Source organism: Natator depressus, chromosome 1 (assembly GCF_965152275.1).
Source record: "Natator depressus isolate rNatDep1 chromosome 1, rNatDep2.hap1, whole genome shotgun sequence".
NCBI lineage: Eukaryota > Metazoa > Chordata > Testudines > Cheloniidae > Natator > Natator depressus.
In genome coordinates, this window is record NC_134234.1 from 218,070,978 (window position 1) to 218,089,175 (window position 18,198).

The 18,198-nt window shown below is 46.1% G+C and overlaps 1 protein-coding gene across 3 annotated transcripts in view; it reads left to right on the top strand.

Annotated features, from left to right (window-relative positions):
• The first annotated feature begins 361 nt into the window (after positions 1-361).
• The window catches only part of KCNA5 (potassium voltage-gated channel subfamily A member 5), a 30,026-nt gene continuing 12,189 nt past the window's right edge, over positions 362-18,198 (top strand). The window contains exons 1-2 of one of the 3 annotated variants that reach the window (XM_074935821.1): positions 362-2,283; positions 3,011-3,708. In XM_074935821.1, the coding sequence (XP_074791922.1) occupies positions 362-2,257 (1,896 nt within the window). In that variant the 3' untranslated portion in view covers positions 2,258-2,283; positions 3,011-3,708. Of the gene's footprint in view, positions 3,709-17,515; positions 17,588-18,198 lie in introns of those variants that run through there. The other 2 variants (XM_074935812.1, XM_074935809.1) reach the window with 2 other exon arrangements.

Genomic DNA, 18,198 nt, shown 5'->3' on the forward strand with positions numbered 1-18,198 from the left:
CCGGAGCATCCCCTTGTCCCCCGGGGGCCGCCGCCGCCGCGAGGGGCAGGGCTGGGCGAGGGGCAGGGCGGCTGGCCGGGGCGGGCCGTGTTTGCCAGGCAGGGATGCTGTAGCCTGGTAACCGGGGAGGCTGCTGGCTGTTTGCATTGGGGGGCGCGGGGAAGCAGGGATCCTCTTTGACGTCAAGCCTAATGCTCGCTCGTTCATATCCGGGTCCCCGCGCGGTTCCCCGGGGCTCGGCTGGGCTGCCTTTCGCGGCGCAGCAGGCGGCGGCCGGGGGCAGCCCGGAGCTGGCCGGCTCGGAGGGAGGGGAGCGCAGCATGCCCGCCGCCTCCCCTGCGCCTCCCGCCCGCCGCTGCCCATGGAGATCGCGCTGGTGACTTTGGAGAACGGAGGCGCCACGGCCATCGGGGGAGGAGGCGAGGATGCGGGGGGCGGCCGGGCGCGGCGGCGGGGGGACCGGCTCCACGTCCCCAACTCCGCCGCCGCCCCCGCTTGGCTGAACGGCTGCCGCGGCGCCCCGGAGCCGGAGCCGGAGCAGGAGCAGCCCCGGGCGGGCAGCGGCGGCTGCCGGAGCAGGAGCGCCAGCCCCGGCAGCGCCAGCCGGAGGGTGCCCGCTCCCCGGGGCGCCTCGCCGCCACCTGCTCCCGCCGAGCCGCCGCGCCCCTACCCGGGCGGGGGCGAGGAGGAGGCGATGGTGCTGCCGGAGGAAGGCGGGCACCGCTTGGGCATGGGCATGGCCGCGGCGGCCGAGGAGGAGGAGGCGGCGGAGGAGAGCCAGCGCGCCCTGCACCACCAGCGGGTGCTGATCAACATCTCCGGGCTGCGCTTCGAGACGCAGCTGGGCACCCTCAACCAGTTCCCGGACACGCTGCTGGGCGACCCGGACAAGCGCATGCGGTACTTCGACCCGCTGCGCAACGAGTACTTCTTCGACCGGAACCGGCCCAGCTTCGACGGGATCCTCTACTTCTACCAGTCCGGGGGCAAGCTGCGCCGGCCGGTCAACGTCTCCATCGACGTCTTCGCCGACGAGATCCGCTTCTACCAGCTGGGCGAGGAGGCCATGGAGCGGTTCCGGGAGGACGAGGGCTTCATCCAGGAGGAGGAGAAGCCCCTGCCCCGCAACGAGTTCCAGCGCCAGGTGTGGCTCATCTTCGAGTACCCGGAGAGCTCCAGCTCCGCCCGGGGCATCGCCATCGTCTCGGTGCTGGTGATCCTCATCTCCATCATCACCTTCTGCCTGGAGACCCTGCCCGAGTTCCGGGACGAGCGGGAGCTGCAGGCCCCCCTGCCCCCGCACGGGGCAGCCCTGAACGGCACCGCCGGGGAGGCCCCCCCGATGCAGCCCCCCAGCAGCCTGTCCGACCCCTTCTTCATCATCGAGACCACCTGCGTGATCTGGTTCACCTTCGAGCTGCTGGTGCGCTTCTTCGCCTGCCCCAGCAAGCCCGAGTTCTCCAGGAACATCATGAACATCATCGACATCGTGGCCATCATCCCCTACTTCATCACCCTGGGCACCGAGCTGGCTCAGGAGCAGCAGGAGCCCGGGGCCCCCAGCACCGCCAGCAACAACAACGGGGGCCAGCAGCAAGCCATGTCCCTGGCCATCCTCAGGGTCATCCGCCTGGTCAGGGTCTTCAGGATCTTCAAGCTCTCCAGGCACTCCAAGGGGCTGCAGATCCTGGGGCAGACTTTGAAAGCCAGCATGCGGGAGCTGGGGCTCCTCATCTTCTTCCTTTTCATCGGGGTGATCCTCTTCTCCAGCGCCGTGTACTTTGCCGAGGCGGACGACCCAGACTCCCATTTCTCCAGCATCCCCGACGCTTTCTGGTGGGCCGTGGTGACCATGACCACGGTGGGCTATGGGGACATGAGGCCTGTCACCGTAGGCGGCAAGATCGTCGGCTCCTTGTGTGCCATCGCTGGCGTGCTGACCATAGCCCTGCCCGTACCTGTCATCGTGTCCAACTTCAACTACTTCTACCACCGAGGAACTGACAACGAAGAGCAGCAGTCTGTTCTCAAGGAGGAGCCCAGCAGCGCTCAGGGCAGCTCAGCTGGGGGGGAGCTGAAGAGAAGTCGCAGTAAAAACTCTCTGAACAAATCTGTTGTGCACTTGGAAAACAGTGAGGGGATCAACAACGGTGCTGGATCCTTAGAGAAAACCAATATCAAAGCTAAAAGCAACCTAGATCTTAGAAAATCCCTCTATGCACTCTGTCTGGACACCAACAGGGAAACAGACCTGTAAGGAAGGGAATGAATTTGGGTTCTGAGGTACAGCAGGATTTGTTGATGTTGGAGATATATATATATATAATTTTTTTGTATCACTTAGACAGTATTTTAAGTCAGCCTATATTTTATAATTGAACAGACCTCCAGGAGTACATGTTTTTATGTTCTTTTTTCCACCACATAAAGGGCCATCTAGTTTTAAAATAGACTAAGAATAAGCTACACTCCATGATGCAGGAGCTGGTAAATTATTACAATGCAAACTGGTGTTATTTGTAGACACTTACTTTAGCAAACTGTGATTTTAAATGCGTCATTTGTAACTAATTCACTTGCTCAAAGTTTAGTATTAAAAGATTGGGAGGGGCGGTTGTGTATGGAAAATGAATGGATTTTTTTGGTACTGTAGTTTCAAACTGAAATTATTCCAATATATTTTATATATGTGTAATTGTATTTAAGAATGAATGGGGTATTTATTTTCCTGTGAAACATGACTTCATTAAAGCACTAGAACCATTAGCTAAGAAACACTTTCAGATTTCTCCCTTGTGATCAGTACAGATCTGGTTATCTAGTATGTGAAGTGAATTTGCTGCTTTTAACCCTTTAGCAGAAAACTTTTGATTTGTTGTTGAGAAAATGTTAGGTTTTTGTGAGCCTTAAATGATTAAATATTGTAGATATATTTCTTTATAAGTACTTTTATTAACAACCTTACTGTTTCAGAATTGCTAATAATTCAGCCCTGTGCTTTTTATTCCAGAAAAAAATGGTGAAGCTTTTTGTTTGTTTGTTTCTTTTTCTACCACTGGTATAATTTGGAGATTTTTTTATAGGCTATTGTCCGCCGCTCCTAGTTTTTATCCAAGTGCACAACAGATCAAAAACAGTGGGAACGGGGGGAAACAACTTGAAAGCTAATCATGTGTGCGGTATCTGCAAAGCTTTTTTGATTTACACTCCAGATTTCTTTAGCACATGAATCAGGCACATTGCGTACCCATGCCATTTGTATAAATGGCTTGCTGTTTTTCATGATAATATTTCCAAAACGGGTGGCACTTAGAGTCTGACATGGCACAGAGTGCTACTTAAATAACCATCATGTGGCTTATGTCTTGGACTGAAGAGGAAAGAACCATCTTTCATCAAAATGTTTTCTTTTTGTTATTTCAAAGCAAAACGGTCACAAGGCTCTGGATTTTACAGTTTCAATCTTCCTAAATGACAATGACAGACCATCTTCATTTTGATGACATGGCGCTGTGCAGCTACCTTAGTGAACACTGAAATGAAGTTGATTCGTTACTTCAAATCGAAACGCTACGTTATCATTTCTGTTGCAAAGAGCTTACAATTTTTTTTACAAACTCCTGTTGCACTGCTGAAGGACGTTTCATGCCTTTACCATGGCAAGATTAGCAGGTCATGGAAGAGAAGTCTTGATTGTCAGCGCTCAAGGTTTGTTTTTATCAAATTTTCAATGCACTTAATAGTTACAAGAATCTATTGTATGCAATACAGTATTGTATGCACTGTTAGTGTAAATCAACCTTGCAAAAATGTCCTTTAATGCTCCATAATCCAGGCACAATATCTACCCACCCATCCTTTACCATGATTGATGCTAAGGAAAAAAAGTGATATTTTCCCCTCCTGTTCCAAAAAATGTGATTCATGCCAGGTGAGCAGGCAAGCAGAATCTTTTCCAGATGGTGTAAAGAAATATCACATAAGGCCCAACTCAAAGCCAGGGACAATTTGCCTGAGAAAGGCATGCCGGATTCTCCCCGTTGGCATTAGACCTTTGTCTTTTAGTTTGGATGCGATGCTGTAGTCTGTTTAGAAATCATTCACAACAGAAGTTACAAATAAAGGGCCCAATCCTGATGCATTCCTGTTATAGGCAAACCTTTCTTTTTTTTCCAGTGGGAGTTCTGCCTCCATGAGAAGTGCAGCCTAAAGTGCAGGTTGAGCAAAAATGTTTTTAAAAATAGGTGTCACAGTCTGCCTGCTGCAGCTTTTAAGGTCTTGATCCTCTAAGGCCTTATCAGAGTTGCCTTTATGGGCAAATAGTCCCATTGACTTCAGTTAGTCCTTTTTTGAGATCCCTGAATGGGGCTTGCAGGATCAGGCCTTGACTATGTCTCCCTGTCACCGTTACCCCAGTTCTCCCTCCCTCGTGTTCTCCATTGTTTGTTCTCCCACTTTGGTCTTGTATTCAGGTTAGACTGTAATCTCTTCAGGGGAGGGACCTGAATGTCTCTATAGTGCCTGGCACACCAATGGGGTCCTGATCCTGTTTAGGTTCTCTGGCCACTAATGCAATAAAAATAGTACATACTAAATGCAGTCAATGAAGTAGCACTGGTGTAAAATTGGTTCAGGTGAGAGCAGAATCAGACCCAATGAGTTTGGGGAGGTAGCATAGAACTTAGTCCTGCGAGGTGCAAAGTGTCCTTAAAGTCCAATTAAGTCAATTGGCCAAATTTTGCCTTCAGTTATGCTGGATGGTCCCTGGGGTAATTGAGGGGAGCATTTCTCCGGTATGAGTTGTGGGTGCTCAGCATCCATCAAGATCGGGCCCTAGGAAAGCAAAGGAGTCTGCTTCTGCACAATGCTGTTTACAAGCTCATCAGATCATTCTTCATCCTTCAGTCTGAACGCTCAGATGGACTGTCTGATGCTTTCTCTTGGTGCTTGACTGTCTCACATGCTGTGTTTTTCCCCAATAAAAAGAAAGAGCTGTCAAATAAAAGGGAAACCAATTATTCTTCAGATATGATTGAAAATATTTGTTTGGCTTGGCTTTTTAAACTGTCAATCACACATTTAGATTTCATGGCTTTTCAAGGACAAGAGATTGCTGGAGGCTTATTAGGCAGAAAGAGATAGAGCCTGCAAGGTGCTGAGGTTTGGGATTCAAGAAGTGCTTAGGCCCTGGTTCATCAACACACTTAAGCATGTGCTTAAGTCCCATTGCCTTCAATAACTATTCAGGTGCTTGAAGCTAAGTATGTGCCTAAATGGGGACTTAGAGCCCTTAGTTCCCATTGACTTCAAGGGGAGGAATTGGGAGCCTTAGTCCTTTTCGGAATGTGCTTCACGGGTTGCGAGACTGGGCCTTAAGTGCTGTGTGGTACACCAGGATCAGAACTCAGCTTTCCATGTTTCCTATCATATTCCACTATTCTTATTATAAATGAGTACCTGCAGCCCTTACTCCTGAGAGTAATCCTTCCTCAATCAAACAGTCTCATTAAAGTCAGCAGCACTAACCACTCTAGCAGGAACTATTTGAATGAATAAGAGTTGCAAGTTTGTGTCCTGACTGAGAATATCTATAAATAAATTTCCAGTAGAGAGGGCCTGGTTCTGCTCCCATTGACTTCACTGGCAAAGCTCTCATTGATTTCAGTGGGAGCAGGCTCTGGCATTGATCACTCCTATATGCAGTGCTGAAGAGGTAAAACAAGGAGGAGGAACAAATTGTTACCCAATTTACTGCTGCAAAACAAAATCGGGGGGGGGGGGAGGGAGGGAAGGAGGAGAAAACCAAAATTAGAAAGTTCACACATTATGAGTGAAATTTGGAGAGAGTTAATGCTGCTTTCACCCATTCTCCACCATTTCAGAAAGAAAATCTGCCGCAGACCATTATTGATTTTATGTTAGCTGACCTGGAAATTAACAACAAACTTAAAAACCTCTTTAATCCAATACAAGGCACAAAATGTAAGAATTTAGTAAAAAAGAAATCAATCAAAGTTTGAAAATAATAGTGGTTATTGGTCAGGACTTATGGGCAATGTACTGCATCATGTGAGGTCTCAAGATCAACCTTCTTCAGTCACTGAAACATATGTAATGATTATTAATGACTTGTCATTTGGGACAGGATGATACAAGGTATTGAAAAGCACTAGCCTTTCATTTCTGGGATGCTAGCTTGAATCATACCTTGGGTCACCAGCGACACGAGTTTTGGTTGCTCAGCCTGGTCACTAGTGGACATTCTTGCACATCAGAGCCTGTCATTCTACAAATGATAATACCATAACTAACAGTTCTAGAACCCCCTTTATCCCCAAAGTGCTTTCTGAACAATGGATACTGTATTCCTCTCCCATAGAGAAAAGTATAAACAGAAACACCAACTGAAAATGTCCGCGGAGAAAGGGAGCTGTATTGTCAATACAGCTTCTCTTGTGCACTGGGCCAGTAGTGCTGCACAAGTGCCACCGGGCAGGGCCTGACCTGATATATAAAATGGGGATCCCGAGACCAACCCCCCCAAAGAGTGAGCAGCTCACTCTCCGTGTTCCTTTATGCTTTTCTGCACTCACACCCAGCAGTGGCAGCCTGGCTGACTGGGGGGCAGTGCAGCCATTGGCTCTGAGCCAGCATCTGTGCTCGGTGACCTAGCTAGCCATCATTGGACGGATGGATTACCCTAAAGGCGGTTTACCAAAAAATGTCAAATTATCACAGTAACGTAAAAAATCTTGTAACTCCTCTGCTGAATCATCTGTCACCTCAGGTTTAGTATCACCAAGAGATTAGGTTCCCAAAGAAAGCAAGAAGGGTTGTAGCATTTGATGACATTCATGAGGGCGAAGTGAAAGACAAATCACAGCTCTGTGTTTTGGCTACAGTGTGGCATGAAGAATGTCACTCGCTACCTTGCAGAAAGCAGCTGAATAGCAGGGGCCAAATTCCATGCTGTTTTACACCCTATGCCCAGGTGCATTGATATACATTTGGCTCCACTGATATTTGCATAACATGCTTCTGTCCCTTCCCATATTTTGAGCGCCTCAAACTTTAAAGCCCCACTTACTGACAGCTGCTCATCTCAAAAAGTGAGACCTTGAGCATCCTGACTGTGCCTCCCCTCACCACCCTCTCCCTTACCATCCTGAGAGCGCCCCACTTACAGACCTAATGTGTGCCAACCTGAGAGCCCTCATCTTTACCATGCAGCTTTACCTCACCTCTCTCTCAAATCACGCCCACCTGCAACCCAGATAGTGGGAGGCAGGGAAGCCCACTACAATATTATATATTCCATATAGGTGATACGTACAGTATAATCTTGCTGCTCCAGCCTTCAATAACCAGTACAACGGCAAATCCTCATAATCAGGTTTGCAGTTTGCTTGCACTCGGCTACAACGGGGTTGATGAGGGCATTAGAAATACGATGGCTAGGTAGACAGTAGTGCAGACAATTGAGGGTCTGCAGCTGTGCTAGGAGCAGGGTCAGCAGCAGTGACATTCCAGGCTGTGTGTACAGTAGAATTTCATTCCCTGCACTGGTGTCATTCCAGCACTTGGTTATCTTCAGACCTCACAAATCCGCACCAAGGTTCTCTTTGTCCTCCCTAAAGTTAGTAGGGATTAGTGAGATTCTACTCTGCTTTACACTTTTGGGCAAGCTCAAGGCACTTTTAAATCTTTCCCTCCTCCCTCTCTCCCCTGCTGAATCTGCATACGCCTTCACATAGCTGGAAATGCATGTGATTTTTGTGGACAGTTGAAAAGAGATTTGCATGATTGAAAGAGTGTAGCCTTGTAATTTCTCTCTCTTGTTAAATGTTTTGGAAATCTGAGGGGGAGTAATTGAGGGAAGTTTTTAATGTGAATGAACTTTACGATTTTTTTTTTTGCTTTAGGAAACACTATAATTTTCAAGGCATAAAAGGGTTATTTAAAGATGAGAAAAGTTAATGTGAAAATAGTTTGTTGTTATACAGTGAAATTGCTGAACGTTTTAATGAGATAAAGTAACCGTTAGTGCAGTGGTAAGTTTCAGACTGCTTGCCAAATGATTAATTAGGAAGACATGATCAGTCTGAAAAGAGGCCTTTAATGATAATAATAATTGTCATAATAATAATAAACAAACACCCAGCTTTTGTATAGCACTTTTCATCTGTAGATCTCAAAGCCTTTTGCGAAGGAGGCCAATATTCTGATCCCCATTTTACAGATGGGGAAACTGAGGCACACAGCGGCACCACAACTTTGTCTAAGACAGCATGGTCTGGAGGAATGAGCTCATGGGTGGTTCTGAATTCTAACTCAGCCACTGACTCATTGTGTGACCCTGGGCAAGGCACTTTGAATGTCTTGCTCAGTTTCCCCATCTTTAAGTGAGATTGACCCATCTACCTCTCTGGAGTGTTGTGAAGTGGAACTAGTTAACAGATCTCCATTGCTTGGAATAGGTAAAGCACCATGTAAGCACTAAATACTATTATTATTAAATACACAGATATTAAATATTATTAGTAGCTGTGGGTTTTTTTAGCGTATTTTGCTGATTTTATATATATTTAATGCAGAATGAACTTGACTGAATATTAGTATGGTCGGAAGTGTCTCAGATTTTGGTTTTACCTAAATTTTGGCCATCTTGCTTTGCCATTGAATTCATACCTTGTTAAGCAGGTACTGTATTGAGGGGAATGGACAGAAATAGTATCTAGGAGACATGTAGGGGAAATGTGATAAAAGCAAGAATGTAGGATCAAAAGGGGCTGGGTTGGAAGTGTGGGGAGAAATCGTAATGCAAGGCCTGGAAGCTCCATGGATTTCAATGTGGTGTTTACACTGACTAATGCCAGTGGGGACCTGTGTGGATTCTATTCCTATTGAGGGATCTGGAAGTTTTGTCTAGGAGGAGACCTGAAGTCTCCTACACATCCTGTGTCTCCCAACAAAGCAAACCTGTGCACATTCAGCTTTAGATGACAGAGGGGTGTAGATGCACCTGCTGTGGACCGGCAGTGGAGCAGAGTTCAGTGTCCATGGGAAGAAGCTGGATCCACTAGGAATAGTGGACTATGGGTCCCATATTATATTGACTTTGTCAACATGACCTTATTTTATATGTCGTCAGTTTCCATAGATTGGAAAGGGCTGTTGCTGTAGAGTCCAGTTTGGTTCTGGATGTCCCCCATCCACCCAGCGATGCCATTCAACAGAGGCCCAAACTGGTTGAATTCCAGGGAAGGGCTTCTGTGACTTTAACAAAGAGGGGAGGATGCTGCTGCTTTAGCTTATGTTCTACACTAACCTTCTTGTATCCCACCCACATAGCAACACTGTAGACTGGCTATTGGCATTTTAACCACCTGGTGGTTAAGCTGCCAATGGCCATTGTATACTAGCTGGAGCTTCACTGGACTTAGAAATGATGGGAAATCTTGCAAGTGTCAGAAGAATTCTCTTGGAACCCTAGGGACATTCTCTTTGTCAGTAATTGCTATACTGTGGTCTATAGGAAATAAACCATTACTAGAACTCTCTTGTAACTCTGGGGGAAAGTGTAAAGTCCACTAGAACACCCCTCCTGACACAGGGAAGCTGACTCAGATCCAAACACAGCAGGAGGGGTTTGCCTTCACCCCTTCACAATTCAGGATGTTCGTTCAGGTCCATTGTTATTGGAAGTAACCTCAAAGAGTCTATTATCATGTCTTAGTATTATGAAGCACTTGGGGGAATGATATGTTTGAAACACATGCTTGCCTCAGAAAACAGGCTCAGATTTGTGAGAGGACAGAACTGCAGTTCATGGACCAGTCTCATCCCCGGTGGAAGTGGACATAACTCCCACTGGAGTTTGTAGCAGATGTGCCCATTATGGAGTGAATTTATGCCTTTTTACCGATTCCTCTGCAGTGAGAAGCTGCTAAATATAGAATTAAAAATGGCAATGGACAATGAAGTGTAAATTTCAACTAGCTTAGGGGACAAATTCTGCTCTCAGGTCCACCAGTGTAAATCTGGAGTAACTCCACTGAAGTGAACCTTTGACCTTCTCTTGCGCCCTGCTCAGGTAGACCTGGGAATGGTCTGTTTTCACTTCATCCTTAATTCAGCTGAGCTCTCACTTATATGGCTAGTAGGATGAGTGGACGTGTTGGTGCAGGGAGAGGGAGAGTGTGGGGGGACCCAACCGTGCTTATTCCATATGCTTGACATGCAAAATGGCTAGATTGCACATGTTTTGTATTTCCATATTTAGTTCACACCCTGAATAGGAGTTATAAGGAGACTAGTCCCAAAGTGATTATACCTGGTGGGGACCAAAATCAGGTGATGAAATCATCTAGGGTTGATGATTGGTGCGAAATTGACATGCCACGGCATTGCACTCCCCTTTCTGGGGAGGACTCCTACAGCCAGATGCATAGCTGCTTAGCTGTCTGTTTTTAATTCCAGGATTGGGGAGTAGGCTTGGGTTTTAGTGCCTCGTGTAGGATTTTTTCCTATATTCGGTAATACACCCTAACGTGCAGGAATCAGGCCTTAATAAAGGTCTCACATAAAATCCATTGTTCATAAATTAAAACCGAAGAGTTCTCGTTGCTAGTTTTCAAACTGTATTACCATGACTGTGTCATCGGAGGGTCCAAAAAATGGTTTCTAGGTATCATTGGAACAGGGTTGTAGACATGGGCCAATATGACATACTTGAAATTTGTTTTCCTTTTTAAAAGTACTTTGTGATTTTTTTCCCCCCAATCTAATGTACATCTGATGTCAGGCTTCCCATACGAGAATGGTTACAGTGAGGTTGACATTTTTAGAAATATGTGCGAATGGAAAATATCCCGGGAGAGCTGCCAATAGCAGATTCTGTGAAGTTTTAGTCTCCCATGAATAGGAAACATGATACAGGTACATTTCCTGAAAAGGAGCCTAATTAATGAAGTTGGTTCACTCAGGTGTGTGTAGTTCTTGCCTTCTTTATTTAGGGAAAGAGTAGAAATGAATTCTGGCACATCTGATATAGTGAGGACACATTCAGTTCCCTTTTCTTACCAAAGGATAAGCAGCCAATCTTACATTTACTTCCCAGAAGAAGGAAAAATATCTGTGCTGCAAACAACAATGGTGAAAAGAGGATTTTCCAAGGTTTAACCCTGATGGCAGTGAAGAAATTGGTTAATACTGTTCTTGGGTCTAATTCACCACTGCATTACTCCAGTTTTATGCTGGTGTAATTGGAGTAAACCAGCATAAAACAGGACTAACACAGAGGTGAATCAGGCCCGGGGCCTTTTATTGTACACGGAAACACTAGAATTATAAGAATGAATGGGGCTGATTAATAGTACTGGGCATGGCAACCAGGTTTATAGGCTTCCCAGGGTGCTTGTTTTAATTACCTTATTAAATCAACTATGGAGTTAGCATACAGAAGTATTTTACACTGAGCAGGCCAAATTCTGCTGTCAGTTACAGAGGTGCAACCCAACTAAAGTTAATGGGGTTGCACGTGGGGTAAGTCAGCACAGAACTCAGTTCACGTGATTTGTACGGGTGCATCCTGAGAACAGAGTTTGGCCCACTGTATGCTAATGCCCTCGTGCTGTCACTGCGATAGGTAGTATTGCTGAGTAACAGGGAAAAAACATCACATTGGCTTTAGCTCGTGCTGATTTTTCTTTTTCGTCTCTCTTTTGCTATGTAACAAACAGTGATTAGAGGGAAATTACAAAGTACCAGTGGGAAGTAGGGGTCTGTTATAACACTGGAAAATAATAACCTTGCATTAAGATAGTTCCTCCCATCCAGTGATTCCGGAGCCTTTTACAAACATTCCACCTGCTCCACAGCCCACTGAAATCAACAGAGAGACTCCCATTGATTCCAGTGGACTGTGGATCAGGCCTATTAAACCTCACAACACCCTTAGGAGGGAGCTAAATTATATTATTAGCCCCTTTTTACACATTAGGAAAATGAAACACAGAAAGATCAATTGTCAGATTTTGTCCAGCTGCACAGCTGGGTGGGTGGCTGGGTTACAAAGAAACTAGCACTACCCCCATTTGCTTTTTGCACCCCCAGACAGCAGTAGGGACACAGTTGCAGCCCCTTTGCTTCCTGGACCTCTGGGATTGCTTATTTTATTTTAATTGCAGGGGCACAAGACCCCCTAAATGGGGTTGGGTGATGCCTCCCCACCCTATGCACCAAGCAGCTATGTATGCTGCACCTCCAGAATTGTCATAGGAGCTGGCGTGCTCCTCCATGGAAGAAAAACTTTTCCTAGAACTTTCCTTCGGGTAGTGGAGCTCCACATTGTCCCCAATATAGGGCTTTGCCTACAGGACACAACTGAGCCCTAAGCACCCTGCCCAAGGGCACACAACGTCAGGGCCAGGAATAAGACACACAGTTCCTGAGCCTGAGTCTTATGCCTTAACTCCAAGGATTTAGGACCAGATTCTTGAAGGTATTTAAAGCCTACAGGTGCAGACAGAGGTGCCTCGTAGGACACTTTTGAAAATCCCACTAGGTGCTTATCTGCATCTTTAGGCATCTAAATACCTTTAAAAAATTTAAAAGTCTGGCCTGCAGTCACTCTGGTCATTTGGTATGTTACACTGCTTCATTGTGCTGCTCTTTTTTTTTGGTGCAGTAGCTGTATGCAAAGGGTTAAGAGCTCCCTCATTAGGGGTCTCTTCCAACACCCCTTGGAGTCACTAGAAACACTCCCATTGAATCAGGCACGAGGGCCCAGATTCGCAACGGAACTTAGGCATTGGGTTGCTCTGTGTCCCAAGAGCCAGTGCACTAGGTGGGGAGCCGCCTAAACTAGCCAGTGGGTGATGTCAGTGAGAAGGGTGTGCGCTAAGCCCCACCCCTCTCAGAGAGACAGGTGCCTACGTCCTGGCTGCAGGGCGGCGACGATCTCAGCTAGCTATTTACAATCAAGAACCACTGTCCTGGAGTTAGGCGGTTTATGTGCCGCAGGAGTTTCTCACAAGAGTTGCTTACGCAGGCAGTAACTACAGGCAGAGGAGGAGGCAGCCGCACCACCCGTCTTTTCTCCTCCCTTTTGCTGGAGGGGAGGGTGGGAGAATGGATTTGAACAGGGCTCATCCACCCCTCTAACGACTGAGCTATGGGGTAATCTGAGGTGGGGGCTCCCTCAATCTCTTCTGTTCTTCTTTCGTATGGCAAGAGAGGTGATGATCAATGTTCAAATAACCAAGCCCAGATTAGTGAGCCAGTAGGTAGCTGTTGAAGCTGTTCCACTGTGGATAGATCATTACGGAGTGATTGGAGCAGGGACGAGGCACCCAGGATCTCCCACATGGGTGCCCTAACACTGGACCATAGAGTCATGCTCCCTCGTGCTCTCTCTTTCACACTCCCAATGACTGTTCCACTGTGGATAAATGCTTAAAGAGTCATTGGGCCAGAGAGAATGACTCTGTAGCCCAGTGATTAGGGCACCCACCTGAGAGGGCACAGGCATGACCACCACCTCCTCCTCTGGTTGGATTTTGAATGGGACCCTATCTGGTAGATGGCTTCTGAGCATGCCTACCAGATCGGGCACTGCACAGGACTAAGGTAGCCAAACACCTGTCTTCCCTGATTTGTGAATTGCTCTGGAGCTTAGGTGGAAGATAGTTCCCCAGGTGCCTAGAGTGAGGCAGCACTGCATGTACCCAGAGGTAGAAACTTAAGCCCTGTCAAGGCTGATTCCCCACTCTGGCACTTCGAGTGCAGAAGGTGGGTGCCTGCAAGGATTTTAACAATTAATACTGGCCACTCCAGGCTTATATTAAACTCCCAAGGTTACAGCTTTTTTCTGACCTTGGATGGGTAGATGCTGCCACCACCCAAATGCAGAAACCCCTTTGAGAATCCAGGAAGGCGCACTTGGGAATTCCTTCCTGTGGGGTTCCCTCAAGCCCTTTCACCCTACCTCCAGGGAAGAGCTGAGAAAAAAAAAAGAAGAAATCAGCTGTTGCCACCAGCTAATTAAACAATGTGCACAAACCTCTTAAGACACAAAAATCCAATTCTGTTCTTTAAAAAGGTAAACTTTATTAATTAAAAAAAAAGAAAGAAAATACACCTGGGAACTTAGGCATTTGCTAGATTTAAAAAAAAAAAACAAGGACAAGGATTTAGCATCAAGAATAGCTTTCCTGAGGTCCAGCTTAAAGGTTACAAGCAGAACAAACACACCTGAGGTTAGCACAGAGGAGTCCACAAGCCATAAAGAAATAAAAAGAGATAAACCTGATCGCATCTTCCTAGACATTTCCTGATCTACTTACATATCTGGGGTTTCAAATGAGTAGGTTATAGGTATGATACTGGGGATTTTTCATACTTGGCCCCAAGCTTCTTATAACATAGTCGTTGTCCTGTTCACTTCTCCCTGGGAGAACAACACAGACAGACAAAAGGGGTGTCTTGTTTCAATTTTTAAAAGTTCTAGCCTTCCCATTGGTTCTTTTGGCCAGGTGCCCACTCACTTCCTTTTAACTATGCATAGCAGTGAAACTTTTTAACCCTTTGTAGGTAGAGCAATTAGAGAACAGCTACTAAGTGGGATTTTATAGCTACTGGATGGTTGGGTGTCCATAAATGGGAGCTACCTCCCCCCTTCATTTATCACAGGCCCCTAGGGAACTTTCACTGCTAAAACTTAGCTGCTGAATGAGTTTATGTACCTTCAGGGTTTGGCATGAGTTTTGTGGATCTCAATGGAGCCTAAAAGTGCATTGTAGGTACCTACATTTGGGGTTTAGGTACCTACATACCTTTGTAATCTGGGCCTAAATGAAGAAGAGGTTGTTTCATATCTGGATGTTGACCACATAAACTGGCAGAAAATCTGCCCAAGGTCTTTTTTTGTACCTTCATGCTCCACTTAAACCTCTTGTTATAATATGGCTAGGAACTTTTGATAAATACTCTATTTGTTTCTGGGAAAACAACATTGCTTCCTTGATTAACTACTGTGAAAACAACACATTCATGCATGCCTCATTTATACAATCAGTTTATGCACTATATAACGGAATACATTTGGATGCAGCTGTGGTATCTAATGTGTGTATTGGGAGCCACTTACAGCCCTCAGGGATGTAAATTGTGACCCTCGAAGGTGACTGTTTCAAAAAGAAAATATGTTTTTAATGATCATTGGAAAGGAATTCTTTGAACCACACCCTCTGATTATTAAATGGAAGTGTTTGCATCAGTCTTGTCACTAGGGGGAAGGGATCAGGGTCTTCCCTGCTGAGCAATGGGACCCTCCAGGGAGAGCAGGATAGGAGCTTGACTGGCTTTGCCTAAGCCTAAGGGAGTACCTAGGAAAGGATGGCTTCCCTCCCTTTTCCCTCCTCCCCCCAATAGCCAACAAGGGCAGCTCAGGTTAAGGAAAAACTAAAGAGAAGATGAGAATCAACAACCAATTACAACTCTCTGAATCTTAGGGCAGGTTAGAGCAACCCAGGCGCTGCTCTAAATTGTGTCTGGAAGCCAGCTATGCTTTCTTCGTGTCCACTCCCCACTCTGGGGATATCTTCAACAGAGGGCTTGTGAGTGGCTTCCTCTCCCTTTGTGTTCCCAGAACAGCGCAAAGTATCTCCCACTGGCCACGGTTCACCGTTCCAGGCCAACTGGGGCTGTGGGAAGTGGCGCAGGCCAGGCCACCTCTTCCTGCAGCTCCCATTGGCTTGGAACGGCGAACCACGGCCAGCGGGAGCTGCGATTGGCCGAACCTGCGGTTGCTGCAGGTAAACAAACCATCCTGGTCCGCCAGCGGCTTTCCCTGGTGAGCCACGTGCCAAAGGTTGCTGATTCCTGTTCTGGTATAACTATGCCTGCAATAGGGGTTGTCCCAGTATAACTCTACTAGTATAAAACCCCAGACCACCACGAAATAGTTATACTGGTACAACTTTCAAGTGCAGACCAAGCCTTACACCTTTTGAAATCAATGGGAATTAGGTACCTAAATACCTTTTGAGTATCTGGGACTAAATCCCATTTTCAAAAGGCACACAGATGCTTAGGAAAGTCACTGAAAGCAAGTGGCACTCAGGGCTTGTCTACATGTGGGTTAATGTGCTCTACAGGGGTGTGATTTCTAACGTGCACTAACGTCTTGTGCATTAATTGGTCCATGTAGACCCTGCTAGTGTGCACTAATGGTTCCCTAGTGCACTGTAACATAGTGCTGTTTGAAAGAGCACGACATTTAAGCACACCAGCAGGGTCTACATGGACCAATTAATGTGCAACACATTAGTGTGCTTTAGAAATCGTACCCCCATAGAACACATTACCCCACCATGTAGACAAACCCTTAGATTTCTAAATCACCAATGAAATGTTACCCATCATCATCTATACACCTACACCCAGGCCCAATTCTGCAAGGTGTTGAGCACCTCCTGTTGGGTACTAAGTGCCCTCAATGCCCACTGAAGTCATTGGGAGTTAAAAGCCATCAGCAGTTCCCAGAATGTGCTCAGCATCCTGGAGGACAAGGCCCAAAGGAGGCACAGAGGCTGCTGCGGTTGCACTATAGTGCTTGATGTGCAAACGTACTATAGGTCTCATCAAGGTTCATGGGCATTGTAGGCAAACATTGACTGGAGAGTAAAACCAGTCCTTTAAGGCGTGAAAATTTCTGTTCTATTCCTACCCGGAAGGCACACCGAGGGACAGAATTCAGGTCACACACAAACCTGCTGAAACCTCTTTGGTTTGTTCTATAACTTGAACCCCAAAGGCCTGGTTTTGCACCATATAGATCAAAGAGACTTTTGCCATTGGCTTCAATAAGAGCAGGATTGAGCCCCAGGGGCATGATCCTGCTCCCAGTGACTTCAACTGGCATTTTCCCACTGACGTCTATGAGGGCTTCAGTGTGGCTCTGAACTAGCAGTGAGATGAGAAAGCATTTTGGAAAAGGCTGGAGGCAACATAATTATTATTCATTGTCAACTCTAAAGCAAAGTTGTGATTCAGTCTGCATCTAGACTGTCTAGAAAGACATCACATGACATTATATAAGGCCTGATGTCACTGTCAGTGCATAACGTTTAACCTGGAAAATAGAATTGCAGAAGGAGTTCTGAGTCAAGTGGTGGTTTGTACTTTCCCTCTGAAATCAATCTGAGAGCATATCACAGACGATCTGATATTGCAATGCATCATAATACCACAGTATAAGAGGATGTTAAGAAGCATTTTGAAGGGTACCAGAAATAACTATTGGAGCAAACATGTCAGTTCAGATACATTCATTCTAAATGAACTCACTGCATTAAAAAATAAGCCTGGAATTTTTAAAGGCACTTTGTATTGGCATAACTGTGCTCCCACGAAGCCAGTGGAAGTTCATCTATTTCACTGGTTGCAGTTGTGCTAATGCTGTATGCTTTTGAAAATCTCATCCTAAATGTTTTCTTCTTTCTTGGCTTTGCAGTTATTTTCAGCTCTGGCCTGTGGAACTCCCTCTGTCACAGCAGCGAAGCAAAAGTGAAACCACTGGAAGAGATGAGGGGGCTTTATACTATCTTGTTAATGTTCTCCTCCAAAAAGTAGCAAGACTCAGATGTTCTCGCTCTTTGTTCTTCCTTAACTTTTCTTTTAATGTAGTGGCACCAATGTAGAGTTCCATCTGTCAGTCTTCAAGCAGTGATGCACCCTGCTATTTTTAGGTACTTCCAAGACTCTTAGGGTTTCCTGATGCTTTTTGAATAATAATAGTAATGAATAATAAATAAATGTCCATCTCTTCACGTAGCATGGAGGCCTCACATCTCTCTTTGTCATGCATTTCTTTGGTGTACATTCAACCATGATCCAATTTGCAAATGACACCAGAATTGAAAAGCAACTCATCTGTGTCTAATTCAAGGGCTGCTTTCATGTTTGTCTTGAGACGACTGACTACTAAAAAAGGTTAAGTTCTACTGCTATTAGATTTCATTCTATTTAAAATATTGGGTTGCACAGGGCCTGATTTAGGAACATCAGACTTGCCATACTGGGTCAGACAGTAGTCCGTCTAACCCAGTATCCTGCCTGACAGTAGCCATTAGGTCTCATCCTGGTCTCTAATAGTTAGAGACTGGCATAAGCCCTAAAGCACAAAGTTTAATATCC